General features: G+C 36.8%; 1 protein-coding gene across 5 annotated transcripts in view; it reads left to right on the plus strand.

Annotated features, from left to right (window-relative positions):
- Positions 1-15: 15 nt before the first annotated feature.
- Positions 16-16,806, plus strand: part of HECTD1 (HECT domain E3 ubiquitin protein ligase 1) — a 69,216-nt gene continuing 52,425 nt past the window's right edge. For 3 of the 5 annotated variants that reach the window (XM_088145393.1, XM_088145396.1, XM_088145394.1), the window contains exons 1-8: positions 17-180; positions 2,581-2,846; positions 11,142-11,376; positions 13,216-13,443; positions 14,309-14,590; positions 14,891-15,161; positions 15,352-15,428; positions 15,517-15,615. In XM_088145393.1, coding sequence (XP_088001519.1) covers positions 2,707-2,846; positions 11,142-11,376; positions 13,216-13,443; positions 14,309-14,590; positions 14,891-15,161; positions 15,352-15,428; positions 15,517-15,615 — 1,332 coding nt within the window. In that variant the 5' untranslated portion in view covers positions 17-180; positions 2,581-2,706. Of the gene's footprint in view, positions 181-2,580; positions 2,847-11,141; positions 11,377-13,215; positions 13,444-14,308; positions 14,591-14,890; positions 15,162-15,351; positions 15,429-15,516; positions 15,616-16,806 lie in introns of all 5 variants that reach the window. The other 2 variants (XM_088145397.1, XM_088145398.1) reach the window with 1 other exon arrangement.

The raw sequence follows: 16,806 nt of genomic DNA on the forward strand, positions 1-16,806 counted from the left end.
CTCCTCCTCATCCCCCTCTTCCTCTCGTGTGTGTGTGGCGCTTCGTCTTTCTCCTCCCCCACCGCCTTAGCTTCTGCCGGGAGGATCAAGATGGACGGGCCGCGACGCTGTCTGGCGGCGGATTAAGGAAAGGCCTCGGAAAACTCAGGCGGCGGCTGCGAGAGAAGCCCGGGCGCCGAGGTGAGCGAGTCGCTGGGTCAGCGGAGAGAAGTCCCACGCTGCTGGCCTCGCGGCGGTGTTTCCTAAGCCATCTGGCCGAGATGCCCTGCAAGGCCTGCGGCTGGCGGAGAACGCGAGTGCCGCGGCGTCACGGAGTAGGAGCTAAGGGGAAGAGTTTGGTTCTTCTGGGGCGGCCTGGCCTGAAAGAGTGGGTCAGGGGCTGTCTATAGAGCCTCAGCTAGGCGGTGGTCGGTAGGCCCGGAAAAATTGGGCTCGGGAGACGGGCGGAATGGAAGTGACCGACTTCGCTTGCTGGGCCCGGAGCGAGGTCCTGTCCGGAAAGAAAGGGTGTTGCTGGGCCTGCTTTTACCAGGGCTTCCTTGGGTCGGTGGGGAAGAGTCACTGGGGCTTCTCAGTCTGCTGCTTTGGGACTTTAATCGGTGAGAATCAGTTTTCCCTTAGGATGTGGAGACGATGTCTGAACACTTTCCTCCGGTTCGTGTTGTTTTAAGGGGGGAAGCAAACAAAAATCTGTAGAACAGCCCAGTATTTGTTGGACGCCACGTTCTTGTTGTAAGAATGCTTGTATAAATGCTTCTGTGAACGTTTGAAGCTTCCTCCTGATAGAGAAGTCATCAGTGTATGTAGTTAGTTTCCAGTGATAATATCTTTGTGAAATTTGGGATTATTCCTAGACTTAGGTTCAACCCCTAGCTAAAAAAAAACAAAAACCCTAAGGGTCTCTGTATGTAACACGTATGGTTTACCACAGTGCCGTTGCCCATTCCTCCGTGTTTACTCTGCTGGGGAGAGTATATCCGGCTTATTTCTCAGTGATTTTCGCACTGAAGTGCAGGTGTGTGGGGGAATAAAACGGTGTTCTCAAAAAGCGTACACTTACTTTCCTCAATGGAAATTGTGTACTACTAGTATCAATTTTTCCTGATTACTTCATGCATTGTTTAATTTGCTATTGATATCAGTTTATTAAGTACACTGTTTACATTGTTTTTTATATATTCAGTCTTGTTGGTTGTATTTCACTTTGAACAATCAGCATACAAATAAGCAATGATAATGCAATTGAAACTTTTTCCAAGCATCACTTGTTTGAGTCTAGACATTTATACTCTCAGAAGCCAAAATAGCAGCTTTATTGACCACATGCTGCACAATCCTATATATGTCTGTTTAGAAATAAGCCTTCTTGAGTTCAATAAATGGTTCAATAAACTTTCTTTCCAAGTTTACCTACAATTATAACATGTTTAAGTCATATTGATATATAATCATCTAATGTTTTTAACCTGATCTTAAAACTAAATTAAGATAACTTGGCCTAACCCTTAAAGGGTTTATTGAAGTAAAACATATCGTTTAACACACAACTTTTATTCTAGAAACTGAATTCTCATTACAAAAACTACAAGAGGTTAACTCTACGAAGTGTTTACAGACACTACAGCTTTGGTAAAGGAAAACTCTACATTTGTGGCATAAAACTACTTACCGGGCAAAAAACAGGCTATATTTCGGTTCTGTTAGTGAAGTTAAAAGGCAACATAATAACAACATAGAAAGAACAACCCTCTCCCCACAAAGCACAGAATGTATTCAGTTCATGATATAAAACTGTTTTAAGAAAAATTGGAATTAAAATTGAAGTGTGCATTATCTTATTTAATTTATAAACTATATAACCTCAAAAAACTCAAGGCAATATAGAAAAACATATAAAACTATATAATGAAACTAATAATATCAAAGCAACAGAACACCTGGTTGGGAAAGTACAGAAAAAATTAAAATATATGTTATCTGTAGGTTCACAAGTCACTCCTGCTCTTAAGCAAACTGCATTATAATTTAAGAGATTGTTAACTCTTGAAATGCTATTTACTGTTTTTTTCCTCCATCAATAACTTATAATAGAAGATCAGTAAATAAAACCATGGGGTTTAAGATTTAATATACTGTTGTAATATTGCAACACACAACTTTTTGCTGGTATTGTCCTGGGTATCTGAAATTGCTAAATTTGATGTGCTCCTCTACCTTGTCACAATTTTAGAGTTGTTTCTGCCCCTTGTATTATAACTAACATTTTTTTAGACATCCAACTCCCACTTTGAAATGTTTAGGCACTATTAGCATAACATCTAGACCAAATTACTAGACTCTTAGCTCCTTACATTCCTGGTGAAGATTTCTAAAATGTATAAATGTCAGCAGGGCCTTTCCTTCTCAAATATTGTTCATTTATAGTATTTCAAATGCACCTTTTCTAAATTATTTCTGAAGCATTGCACAATTATTTTATTGGAGTACAGAATATATATATATCACACTAATAACACACATATTGTAATAAAATTAGGAAGCACTAACAGAGAAATCTCTTGGTTGCTATTTCTTTTTCAGGTGAAGATTGCAAAACTATTGGATTTTTTTCAGAATAGAAGATTAATTGGGCCCAAGTTATTTGACTGCATTTTTAAAAGAATTTTGATTGCTTTTTAATTTAAGAAGAGACAGTACTTTAAAATCATGGCAGATGTGGACCCGGACACATTGCTTGAATGGCTGCAAATGGGTCAGGGGGATGAAAGAGACATGCAGCTAATAGCACTGGAGCAGCTATGTATGCTGCTGCTGATGTCAGACAATGTGGATCGGTGCTTTGAAACGTAAGTAAAGTTTCATTTTGGTTTTATGTTGCTTTATATCAGCTGATCAGTTTGATTTTCATTATGCTGAAATGTTACTGAGAATATGCGACAAATGTTCTTTGTTCAGATTATGTTGATACAGAAATCTCTGTTGGCAATCCATTGAAAGCAGTAGTGTTCTATAAGAAAGATCAGTAATACCAGCTATAATGCACTGTTTTCATTACAAAGTGGTTTGTATTCTTATTAAAGGTAATACAGGTTCAAGAGGAACCTATATTAGGGTCTGCCTTGTGGTGATAAGAGCGAAGAAGCGCGCTTATTTCTCTGCTCTTGTTGTATCTTCCAAATGTTGGCTAGTGGCCCTGTTCAGGGTGGCCTGATCCTTCATTCTGAGTTGGACTAGTCTTATGAAGTTGTCTGAGACATTATCTTGTGATGCTATCTGGAAGGTGTTTGAAGCTGTTAGTCCTGAGGAAGTATCCTTGGTGCTGTGGGTGTGGCCACCGCTGTTTTAGATCCATGCCCTTCCTGGTTAGTTAAGGTGTCCTGGGAGAGAGTATGTAAGTGGGGCCATGCAATGGTGAATGCTTCCTTGAGAGAGGAGATGGTCCCACCGGCTCTGAAAGAGGCGAAAGTCTGCCTCCTCTTCATGAAAGCATCACTAGATGCCAGATCTGGACAGTTTCTTTCCAGTCTCCAACCTTTCCTTTCTGAAGAAGGTTATTGAGAAAGTGGACAGCTTATAGCTACAAAGTGTATTAAATCCTGGAGGAAGCAGAGTACCTGGAACGCTTTCAGTCAGGTTTCAGACCAGTATATAATATTGAGATAGCTTTGGTTGCACTTGTCAGTTATCTGTGGCAGGCTCGTGACGGGGATAAGTGCATCTCTCAACACCCTTTGATACCATTCAGGGGGTTGTGAGTGGGGGCACCAGTTTAGTGTGTTGGGGATACTGTTTTCCAGTGGTTCTCCTTCTTCTGAAAGTTCTAGTCACTGTTGGGGGACAGTGGTCTAGTCCAAGAACCATGCTTTGTGAGGTGCCTCACTGCTCCCCCCTCCTCTTTAACATCTATGTGAAGTCAGCGGGGGGGCATCATCCATTAGCATAGTGTGCAGTCTTATCAGTATGCCGATAATACTCAAATGTACATTACTGCCCCTAGCTGTCCAAGTAAAGCTTTCAAGGCTCTGTGCCATTGTCTAGAGGGTGTGGGAGTCTGGATGGAGAGGAACAGAGTTCAGTTCAACCCTACCAAATGGCTGTAGGTTTTGGGTCTATGGATCCTGGAATCAAATGAATAAAACTCAAGAGATTTCATCCTTGAATCTGGACTGGGGTGCACTGCCATGTTTGGATTTAGTGCACAACTTGGGAGTCCTCCTGGATTCAAAGTTCCTACTTGCAGGGCAGGTGACAGTTGTTCTGGGGGAGGAGAAGTTGTGGAGTCCTTGGGGTTCTCTGACCTTGGTTGTTTCCTTGCAGACATTTCATTACCCGGCAAGGTAACATTTTCAGTCCTAGAAGGGAGTGGGGTTTGCTTTCTGTTTATATACAGTAGCTTACCCTCTCAGTGTTGGTGGGGGTGTTGTATCCTCCTTGGTAGTTCCTTGATGAGGCTGTTGTTTACTGCCTAATTGTCTGAGTTGGTAGTTCCTTGATTAGGGAGGAACTACCAACTCAGACAGACAATGGTCACTCATGCCTTAATCACCTCTCAGTTGGGTTATTGCAACACACTCTACATGGGGCCACCCTCAAGACCAGCTGGAGACTTTAGTTGGTCCACAATGCAATGGTGCGGGTGGTTATGGATGTCCTTTGGTATGCTTATGTAACACTTCTACTCCACAAACTGTACAGGCTCCCAGTAGGTTTCAGGGTGCAATTCAAGGTGCTGGTTTACTGCTTGTTGAGCCTTACATGATATAGGACTAGGTTATCTGTGGGATCACCTTCCTCCACACTCTTGCAGAGAGGGCACACTTTGGATCCCTTTGTTGAAACAATGTGATCATGAGGGACCCAGGAGGTATGGCTTCTTGCTAGAAGCCCCTGCCCTTTGGAACGATCTTCCCCATGATAATGGTTGGCCTTGGCCCTGCAGGCTTTTAGAAGGCAACTAAAGACCTGGCTGTTTCCCTGGGCCTTGGGTCAGGATGAGTAGAGCCCCCAGTTGATGAGCTATAGAAGATTTCATTTCTTATAGCCATTTTATCATTTTAGTAAGTTTTAATGACATATATTGGTTGTTATGGTTTTTTCTTCTTTTTGTATGCTGCCCGGCATTACAGGGTCTGTGTTGGACAACTATATATTCCTTTTGGAGGCAGCTGAAGTAATTTAATTCTTGGGAAGTAGCAGTGACTAATAGAACTTCTACTGAAACCTTTGGAAGTCCTTTTATTCGTCAGAGTTTGGTTTATTAGCATGTGTTCACATCGGGTATAGCAAAATATTGTTTTATACCTTTTCTGTACTTCATATGGACCAATAGGGGAAAAATGTGAATTCCATTCCAGACATGGTGGGAGGATGAAAATTAAATTATTAAAAAAAAATCTTTTTGATTTCAGTCTGTTTTTACTGCCTTACATCCTGGTCTGAAGTATTTAAAATCTTGTTTTTTTAAAGTTGCTGTTAAGGACAGTATTAATTTAGAACTTTAAATACTGATATCACAGCTGTTTCTTGCCTAAAGAATTTCAAATGGCACAGTTGTTAGCAGAATTATGGTTTAGTTGCTCAACTTGGAAATGATGAGTTATTGTGGGCAGACCTCTGCTGTATAAAGTTGTATTTTATATTAATGTTTTAAACCATATCTGCTATGTCCCAGAATTCAACTGTCATAATTTTTAAGACACTTTAATTGTGACCAATTACTAAAACTGCTGATACAATAAGAGGACCTTGAAGATTTAACATGTATTTTATGCTTGAAAATAAGAGAGCTTTTTAAATTTAGCAGGTAGTAAAATTTATTTGTATTAGAGCAATATTGTTAGAAAGTTTTTTTAGTAATATTTCGCAGTTTTATTAAATACATCTGATAAGAGGAAACAAATTTTGTTAAAAAAGGTCTTAGGAAATCACCAGTATTGTGGGAAAAATGCAGTATGAATCCTTTGCCTGTTTTTATATGTTTTACAGTATTGATTTTTTTTACAATATTTTACTTAATTCTCCCCCCCAGCATTGCATTTTATTTATTAGCTGAACAGCCAAAAATATATCAAATTCAGTGGAAACAATACAATAGTTGAAAGAAAGAAAGGCTCACAAACAGCTAATTTTTGTAACTTTTTTTTAATTGGAGACCGTATATGGTGTGAATCGAGCCTAACAGAGACAGGTAGAAATTGTCATGGCTGACAGACTCCCAGACAGAAAGTAATAGGAGAAACCAAGACAAAGTGGTATGTCTTTGTCTTTCACTAAGGGCCAAAGGTCTGCTGGAATAGGGCTGCTTTGGTCTCTTTTAAAAATAAAATGCCCTATTTTATTTAATATCTTTGCTATTAAAAATATGTTGACAGACAAACCACAAACCAGGGAAAAATAGATTATATGCTTTGGAATTCAAAGGAAATTTACCTGAATCCAGGTATTTTGGTTTATAAGTTATTGTTTTATAAAAGTGCTGACTTTCATAATAATGCTGATGTTCATTTTAGTAATTCTGACCTGTTAATATTAGTATTATTCGTCTTTCAATAGCAGTGATTCAGAGAGGCTGATTCATTGTCGTCATAGATTTCCCTAATAGTACTTGGACACTTTAGCTATTACGATTTTTAAAAGTGACCCAGTTTAATTAAGTATATGCTGAAAAGAAATAGTTTGTACCTTGTTTTTTTTAATCAACTATGTTATTATTACAGGATCTTTTTTTCCTAATGAAGGTTTGTTTATCATTGGAGTGGTAGTAAGTGCTTTAGAGAATATAGTTGAGAATGCTTTTTAGTAGAAGGTCATATTCCAGTGAAGAAAACTGGATTATAGACAGTCCATGCAGGTTTGATACAGTATAGGCATTCTGAAGGCACCTTGGGATTCAAGAGAATTTAGCAATCATGTAACATGCTATGTATGACAAAAGTATAGGTGTGGAGCTTATTTTTCCCCCAATATCAAATAACGAGATGCTATTTTGTGGTACCTACTCCAGGTATCGAATAATGTGTAAGCTTTTGAGTTCTTCAGAATTCTTCCGTTAAGATAGTACTGTAAATTTAAAATGTGGGAGAAAAAGGAAGGCTAATGTTCAGTCCATGAATTTACATTCAGCAAGTGCTGAGAGTGGGCTACATATTTTCAAATTAAACTCTGTCACATGCAGAGAAGGTTGTGGATTGTTCTAGGTTCACCTCACAAAGATTCTTCAGTAAGTGCAAGGAGGAAAAATCTTCAGAAATGGAGCAGCATGTAAGCCAAATAAATAAGGAAGAAGTTGGTGGAATACTGCACATTTTTATAAAAATAATTTTAGATGTAGTATTCCTTTTTTAAAAATTCCTGGAGTTCTGATTGGATATCACTGAAGTTTCATCTTTATTTTCTAGGTGTTTTTCTTAGTGCTAGGCATAGTTACTTCTAGCTACTCCTCTTGTGTACGTGTGTGTATTTTCCCATAATCAGGTGTCTTTCATGCCTTGTATTCATATGGTAAAAATAAATACATTCAGATAAAGGAAATAATGGTAATTAAGGAAAAGCAGAGTTGAAAGTTAATAACTAAGCACTTTTTATAACTTCAAATTGAGCAGTATGTTTGTCTAGAAAGCTAAAAGAGAATAAATGAAGTTTCTGTGAACACTTATTTATTTACTGAAATTTATGCACCATCCACTGCAGCAGTGGCTTTTAACTATCAGCATGTGGGCCATTACATTTGCACCAGTTAAATTTTTAAGTAATCTTACAAGCAGTCCTGAGTAAAGCATATTGTAGTAATCTACAAGTAAATCTAGGAGTATGTAGTAATGTAGTAATCTAGGAGTAAAAGAAAAAGGATGTGAGTATTTGTCACTACATTCTCTGTCTCCTAGAAAGGTCACAGCTGATACCCAAGGTTGATCAAAGACCACCTTTGCCACTGACGCTGTTTTACAATCGTCCTAAGTTCTGGAGAACCTGCAAGTCACATACCTGTTCCTTTAGGGGGAATGCAACCCCATCTAAATCTAGAATAAGGGCATCAGAAAACCAATGGACTTTTGGACAAACAGCAGTTGGGATTTGACTTCAGAATCCATCCAGATTCTTATAGCCTCCAGATACCAGTTGAGAACATCCACTGCATCTTCTGCAACACCTGGGGTAGAAAACACTTTAATATCTCTTATTGATACCTCACCCCAAACTGATGGATAGTCTCACCCAGTAACTTTTTATAGATGTTGAATAACATGGGAAGGAAAATTGAGAACACCACGCTGGAATGATCAGGGGCTTAAACAATTCTTCCGCAGTAATATTGACTGGAACTGCCACTCAGGAAGGGGTTGAACCATTGCAATACAGTGTTTCCAACTCTTTGCAGGCAATCCAGAAGAGTACATGGTTTGGGGATCAAATTGGCCAATAGCCAATTCCCTCCACCCAGGTCCTATTGGATGGGATCTACAAGAGTGACCAGCGTAGTTTTTGCTCTTTGAGTTTGAACTCAACTGCAAGGGATCCAGAGTCCTCCAGGAACCTTTGTACCTATAATCTAACTACCTTTATGCAAAAGTTTCCCTAGAAAGGGAAGGATGGGGAGCAAATAGAAACTATCTCACACTGCTGGATTGCAAATGGTATGTTTAAGCAGGGAAGAACCACTGCCTTCTACAAGGCAGCTAGCACCACCTTTTCCCTCAGAGGCATCTATCACCTTCCAAATCCAAGTCTCATCCTGTCTGTCACTGTCCAGATGACTCTCTTCATACCACAGAGGACCCTGCCCACACTGTCAGAGAGATCATTTAGGTAACATATGGCAAGTAATTGTTAAATATCTTATTGACTTCTAAACGGTGTCTGTCATCACTGCAACTTAATGACAATGAATTCCGTAGCACACAGTAAATAAGTACTGTCCTTAAGTCTGTCATAAATCGGTTTTACTGGGTAATACTGCCTTCTAGCATTACACCAGGGAATTATCTTCTTTCCACACTGTTTAGTGCTTTATAAGTTATTAACTACTCTTTTATCTTGTTTTATTTATTTTTCTGAACTGGAATGGAGGAATTTTACAGTGTTGCAAAAGGAGGCTTTCTGTTGCCTCCTGCAAACTTACTTATTCTGTAAGTTTGGTAAGTCTTTCAGAATAGATCTGGAGAATATATGGGGAGGACAGGAAGTTATTCCCACTTAGGTGTATGACTAGAGACTGTGCTATGTCAGCAGAGTCCTATTATTGGATTTCATCTGTTATGTGGGAAAGCCATGGCAGCTGCACTGTGCAAAGTAGTTTTACAATGTTAAGCTGTTTTGTTGGATAATTTCATTTTTTTCACTATGAAATTTTCCTGAATTATTTATTTGTATAAGTATTTAACCTATAATGTTTCTATGTAAAATTGTTAAAACACAGTCCGCCTGTTTTGCTCCAATTTTATTGCTAAATTTAAAGCATTTGTCTCAAAGTAATTTAAGTTCTAAGAATCATTCCCTTTAAAGAGAAGGTTTGGCAAGTGGAAAAAAACAAGTCTTCATTCAAGTAGCTGAATAAAAAATTAATTCGAAAAACTCTCAGTTGGTAGACAATCTTATATAGTGAATAAAAAGAATAGCAGAGAAACATGTTGGAACTGCATGTGTATAATAGGTGATCAGGGTTTTATTTCATCTAAAAATTAGGAAAGTACATTTTGGTTTAGTTTTAAATCCTATGTTCACCTCCCAATATAGGGTATATAAATTGATATAATAAATACATAAAAATACTTTACATAGAGTCAGATCAATATTCTGTCTTATTCAATACTCTTTATACTGAATGCATCAGTTCTCCAGGGTTTCAAGCAGGAGTCCTTTCCATCTTTTTTTTTTTTAACTTGCAGAACAAAGTATATTATTATCCAGCAATTTCAAATGCTTCATCTTGAGTTCATTATACATATTAGATAAGGATTGTTTCCGAATTTGTTTCCCTGCCAGTGAAAAGATCTCCCACTGGGAGATTAAATTCTGTGTGCCCTGTATCTCTGTGTAATCCCAGATCTCCAGATGTTTGGGACATCTTCCTTTGAATCTGAATGGGGGAAGAAGAGCAAGAATAATTTCTGCTATATGATATTGGATGTAGCCATGAAGAAGAATTAACCTCTATCTTCCTCAAAGCAAATCATTTGAATAAGTCAAATTAAACTATTAAATGCATAGTGAGATGTTAATTTGGGGGTGTCCATTATTTTGTCTACTTGCGGGTAATCTGTTGTGCAGTACAAAAAGATAAACTACATTATGGCTTAGCACAATCTGAGAACCACAGCTTTGTATCTGCAATTACAAATATTGGCTTGGAACTTATTTGTGCAACTGAAAAGTATTTCTGCTTATGGTCAAGGGATCCTCAATTTTTGGTGATTCCTCTTTGTACCGCAATTCTTTCTATCACATATTGTTTTCTAGAGCACTTTATGAGTATCCAGAACAGATTTTTTGTTTTTGTCTTTGAACACAAGTGCAAAAGAATGCAGGCTGTAATTATCCCTGCTACCCCTTTTGTAACCTATATTGCCAAAATATTGCAGAGATTTAAGGCATTCAGTTCATCTTTAAAAAATAGAACAGTATGCAATTAGTCCCATATTTAGACCATGCTTTTGGAGAGTAGCCCTTCTACAAACTGCCCAGAATTGTTGGGAGTCAGGCAGCATATAAATTTAATAAACCATGATCATCCATAAATCAGATTGTAGCTGTCGAACTAGCAGAAATTGTACTAAATTGATTTAGAGGTAGTGGATAGGTCAATGGGAAAGTGTCCTATCAGTATAATAGAAATTAGGATATATATTGTGTTGTACTGTATTATATTATTAAAATGTTTTATGTTACCCTTCAAAATAAAGCTTTTTCAGAAAAGTTTATGAACAGTTTAAGTTCAGTTTAAAAATTAAATTAAAATAGCAGCTAAAAAAGAACATGCAAATACTAATTCCTCAACAGCAAAATATGAAACAGCTGTTATCTGCAATTTTTGAAATGTAGTCTATAATGTACTCATTTAGTCTAGATGTTAATCTAATAAATAGATTAAATATGTACAAAGGAGAATGAATTTGAATTGATGGATTGTATTTCTCTTCCTGCAGATGCCCCCCTCGTACTTTTTTGCCAGCACTGTGTAAAATTTTTCTTGATGAAAGTGCTCCTGACAATGTATTGGAGGTAACAGCTCGTGCCATAACTTATTATTTGGATGTATCAGCAGAATGCACTCGACGGATTGTGGGAGTAGATGGTGCTATCAAAGCACTTTGTAATCGTTTAGTAGTCGTGGAACTTAACAACAGAACTAGTAGAGACTTAGCTGAGCAATGTGTAAAGGTAGGTTTGTATTTTTCATTTGTCACCAAGAAAAGCTCTGCTGAAGATAAATGATATTTACAGTAACGTGTATATTTTAGACAAGGATTTAGCTGCTTTAAACCCAGGGAGTTTTACTAAAGAGATACAGTATCTGCAAAATGATACTTACTCATCCACAGCCTGCAATTAGATCCTTAATGTACAAACTATTTTCATTTGTCGCTTTATAGATGATGCTTTTTATTCATGGAAATGTATCAGTATAGAGAAAACATATATAGCATAGTATTGAAATGGCCCGCATGTGCAGAATACCCATGTAAGATACACATACAGATGCATACATATATAGTATTGTTTATTATGCTCTGATTATATAGTGATTATATAGTATTGTTGTTCTGTCCTGATTATACAAGTACAGAAAATGAAGTTCTCCAGGTTTTTGGCATCAAAATTATATACCAAGAACAGCATTCATTAATCAGCTTTGCATGAAGGCATTGCTTAATTTCAGCTAAAAATATTTTCAAATCATGATAGAAGACAGTAAGGTATTTTGCATAAGATCTTGCCAGCATTAAATAACATAGAAAACTTTCCTGATCCATTACTCCACCTTTGCTTTGTGTATAAGTTTTTGTTATTATTTGAACTCCAGTCCTGACTAATGTATTATAGATATTAATTGTAATGAAAGTATGACAGTGCACTTAGAGGAAACCAGTTAGAGTGATGGCTTCTGTATGTTAGCACGTAGTTAAAACAATTGTGAAGATGGATTGATTTCCCTGGTTTAAAGAATCACCAACAAAAAGTTTAAGTAGAAGGTTGGTCTTATTACAAAGAAACTTGATTGCAGGAATGCAAGAAGGTGCAGAATCTCTGTTTATTCAACCTGGTATTTCTTGTCTGTTTTCCCACTGTATTTTCTTCTATTGCTTTTCCCTGACTTAATACTTTGCTACCTTTGATTTTTCTCTATCTGAAGGAAAAGTTACCCCAACCCTGCCTGATCCTTCCCAGCCTACCTACCATTCTTCTGACTTCCTGTGCTCCCTTTGCCAACCCTGCCCATGTTCTTCCTTAACTGCTAAAAAATGGCTTCTTTCCAAAGGGGGAAAAATGCCAATACATTTTGCTTTCTACGGATGACATCTGAGAACATTTTAATAAGAAAATTGACATATAGGAATGTTGATACCTTCTTGTTTCCTGTTTCAACTGCCATCAACTGTATTACTTAAAAAATCATATAGCTTGATCCTCAGATATTTAACTAAAAAATTAAAATAATGTGTTTCAAATCTAGAAAGCATTTTAAACACTTAATTTCTTCATATCAACTTATTGTATATTAAAACATTCTCTGGTGTAAATTAAGTTCCAGGAAAAACAACTTGCATTAATCCAACCAGATATTAATATAGTCATTGTTTCAATATTTGCTCGTATCAGTCACACACATTCTGTCATAAAACCTGAACAATTATCTGACACTGATTTGTGGAGGTTTGTTTTTGGAAGTTGCTTTTTCATACTGTTTAAGAAATGAGTGTGCTTTCTTCCAGTTAGTTAATTTATTATCTGCTCTATTTAATTCTGACATTTCTATCATTTTGTGCTGATGTTTTCTGTTTAGAGTATTATTGTCGTTTGTCTCCCTTCTTTTCCATATGGACACACACAATCTTTGTTACTGTGCTGTTTAACAGCATAAAATGTTCTTGCACTTTAAAGCAGCTGTTGATTGGTGAAGACCTGTTTCTTTAAAAAATGCATTGATTCAGTGAGATAAAAGAACTTTAGGAGCATGTCTTTTGCCATGAGTTGATGTCACATTCCATTTGCATTTAGGTGTTAGAACTGATCTGTACCCGTGAATCTGGTGCTGTGTTTGAAGCTGGAGGGTTAAACTGTGTGCTGACATTTATTCGTGACAGTGGGCACCTTGTTCATAAAGATACTTTACATTCTGCTATGGCTGTGGTATCCAGACTTTGTGGAAAAATGGAACCACAGGATTCTTCCCTAGAGATCTGTGTTGAATCCCTCTCAAGTCTATTAAAACATGAAGACCATCAGGTAACTAGTTAATGATCTTGGTGACCTATGTAATGCTGTAATTAATTAAAGTATGTGAAACTTGCCACATACTTGAAAGTCAGTAAAAATATTACAGAATTCAACTCTAATAGCATCATGTTCCCTGTTTTAAGCAATGTAAATGAACTGTTATTAGTTTGGAAGTATTACTGAATATTTATTAAGATAATATTTATAACATATATTATCATACTTTTGTTCAAGGCAGCATACTTGGTTTTCTCATTTCCACTTATATTCCCATAATAATTCTGTGCTAGAAAGTGGAGTGAATGGCTTAAGGTCACTCACTCAACTTCATGATTATCTGGAGATTTGTACATGTCTTATCCAAAACCGTTTCTGTTTAAATCCTGTTGGCTCTATGTTGAGAATTGCAAAACAATCTTCATATATTTTTTCTTTTCCCATAAAGCATTAGAGACAGGGCAGCACATGTAAAGAGATAGTTATTTAGGGAGAAGTTAAATAAGGACATATCCCTGCTATTGGACAGACTGAAGATGGAGAGCAAGCTTTGGAAAAATAATTTTACTTCTCTTGTTTGATGAATTGTTGGAATGGGACCCAAGAAAAACAATAGGAATAAGCAAGGATTCTTTAGCTGAACATAATTGCGGCAACCCAGAATTTACAAGCTACTAGCTTTAAGGATATGTTCTGTGGCGACAGTAAAGTAGAATGTCTGGAGAATGTCTTGAGTATAGTCTTGAGTAAATAAAGCTTGCTATACTAAATAATAATCCTGAAGAACTTGTCTCATGGTGGTTCTTTGAGAATAACAACTCTTTGAGAATAACAACAACTCTTTGAGAATAATCATATGTGTATCTATTTCTTTCAGGTTTCTGATGGTGCACTGAGATGTTTTGCTTCACTAGCTGATAGATTTACTCGCCGTGGAGTTGATCCAGCACCATTAGCCAAACATGGGCTAACTGAAGAGCTGTTATCTCGTATGGCTGCAGCAGGTGGTACTGCTTCAGGACCTTCTTCAGCATGTAAGCCTGGCCGGAGTAGCACAGGGGCACCAACTGCAACAGCAGACTCTAAATTAAGTAATCAGGTGTCAACTATAGTAAGCCTGTTATCAACCCTCTGCAGAGGCTCTCCAGTAGTAACACACGTAAGCATTCTTGGAATATTGTTCATTATTTAATAGTTTAAAAAACAGCATTTGGTGACATATATGATTACATTCTGTATATTCTAAATACCTGTAGTTTAGAAACAATTACTTTTATGCTGTTATTCTTCCTGTAATTACACATTTTAAATCCTCAGAATGTTAACTTAAAAAGTTAACCAGTTGCAACTGATTTATTTATGAAACCTCAGCTTTTTCATATGGAGATGTAATCCCTTTCTCACTGGACCTTCTAAAGTCCTATGTATTTTTATTGTTTACACTTTTAATTATTTCCAGGATCTCCTAAGATCTGAGCTTCCAGATTCTATAGAGAGTGCATTGCAGGGTGATGAAAGATGTGTACTTGATACCATGCGTTTGGTAGATCTTCTTTTGGTACTACTGTTTGAAGGACGGAAAGCATTGCCAAAGTCAAGTGCTGGGTCCACAGGAAGAATCCCAGGACTACGTAGACTGGATAGTACTGGGGAACGTTCCCATCGGCAATTGATAGATTGCATTCGTAGTAAAGATACTGATGCCCTAATAGATGCTATTGACACAGGAGGTAAGCAAACTGTTCTTGTTTGGTATAATTTGTAGTTGACCAGGACTTTTTTTTTATAGGACTGGCTATATCTGTTAGTTAAAAAAAGGTTTATAGGTTTGTGTGATGGCAAGGTGCCTGCTGAAAATTAACCTTTGTTGTGTTGGTTTCGTTGAATAATTAGAACAAGTTTTTTTCCCCTTCTCTACAGCTTTTGAAGTAAATTTTATGGATGATGTAGGACAGACCCTCTTGAACTGGGCCTCAGCTTTTGGAACTCAAGAAATGGTAAACATGGAATAGAATAATGAGGTTAACTTTCTTCATAGGGAAAAATGTATAAATAAACCTATCCTGTTCCTTTTATATAAAACAGGTTGAATTTCTCTGTGAACGGGGTGCTGATGTAAATAGAGGTCAAAGGTCATCGTCTTTACATTATGCAGCATGTTTTGGAAGACCTCAAGTAGCAAAGGTGAATTTTATAGTAACCATTTGTTTAATGCTCTGCTTTTTTAAATAATGCAATAGTAGAAATAAATTAACCTACCCTATGTTCCTTTCTAAAGGGAACTTAAATTTAAGTGTACCAAATATTTCCTGTGATGTGCAATTTGAAAGTAAAATATATTGTCATGTATTCATATCTTTACCACTGTAAATTGTTTTTATAGCAGATTTAATACTTGCATTTCAAATAATATATCCTGATCATAGATTGGAATATTGTGAGAGCAATGCTAGGGCCTAATTCTTATTGATTTAATGTTTTGTTGATTGCTCATTCATGATGCATCTGTTCATTCAGGCTTCTGGTTTGTTTCACTGTTAGGTTCCTTACCAGCTGTCAAAATCAGAGTGATATAACCTTTATTTCCATAGGATGCCTGAAATATCTCCAAATGTATAGAAGCTGCTTTCTCCTTGCCATTTCTATACATTCTGCTGTTATTCCATCTAGTCCAGGGGCTTCAGTGGACATCATCTTATCAGTAGAGTTGAAGATTTCAAGTAATTTTAGGTGTGGAGCCAAATTGCCTGTCTGCACATCTAAATTTTCTGGAAGAGATGTTAATTTCTAAAAATGTCTATCTGTTCACTAGATCCACATATGTAGAATATAATTTTTATAGAATTCAGGAAAATGATAATTAGTATAATTTGTTCACAATGACTTTGTTACCAAAGGTATTATTTTATTTTGTTGCAGACGTTTCACACAAGAAACTGATAATTTCCCAGGTTTTTCTCCTGTTTAAATGCTTTGGACGTGGATTTTTTTTTTTTTTTAATCAGTCCAATTCCAGTTTAGTAGATCTCAAAGCATGATATCTCCCTGAATCTGTTTTATGACATATAGTTCCAGTGCTGCTTTTCAGATTTTCTGTGTTGTGATTCATGTATGTTCTTTGCCAAGAAGCTTATCTTTATTACCTTACCAGGAGTGAAAGCTTTATAGGTATCCCAAACTATCTCCAAATTAGTTGACCCTCTATTTATTGGAGAAAATAACTGTCTATATCTTTATTGTTCCACAAACTGTGACCTCCTAACAAAGAAGTATGAAAATACCATTGCCCACTAATTAGGATAGTTTTGTCTAAAGTCAGTGTTTTGGTTGAATGAGTAGAAATTAAAACTAAACCAATGTTACATTTTTCAAATA

The sequence above is a fragment of the Python bivittatus genome, unplaced genomic scaffold (genome assembly GCF_059951505.1).
Source record: "Python bivittatus isolate LINGU-HERP-01145 unplaced genomic scaffold, Pbiv_v1 ctg000480_np1212, whole genome shotgun sequence".
NCBI classification, from domain to species: domain Eukaryota; kingdom Metazoa; phylum Chordata; class Lepidosauria; order Squamata; family Pythonidae; genus Python; species Python bivittatus.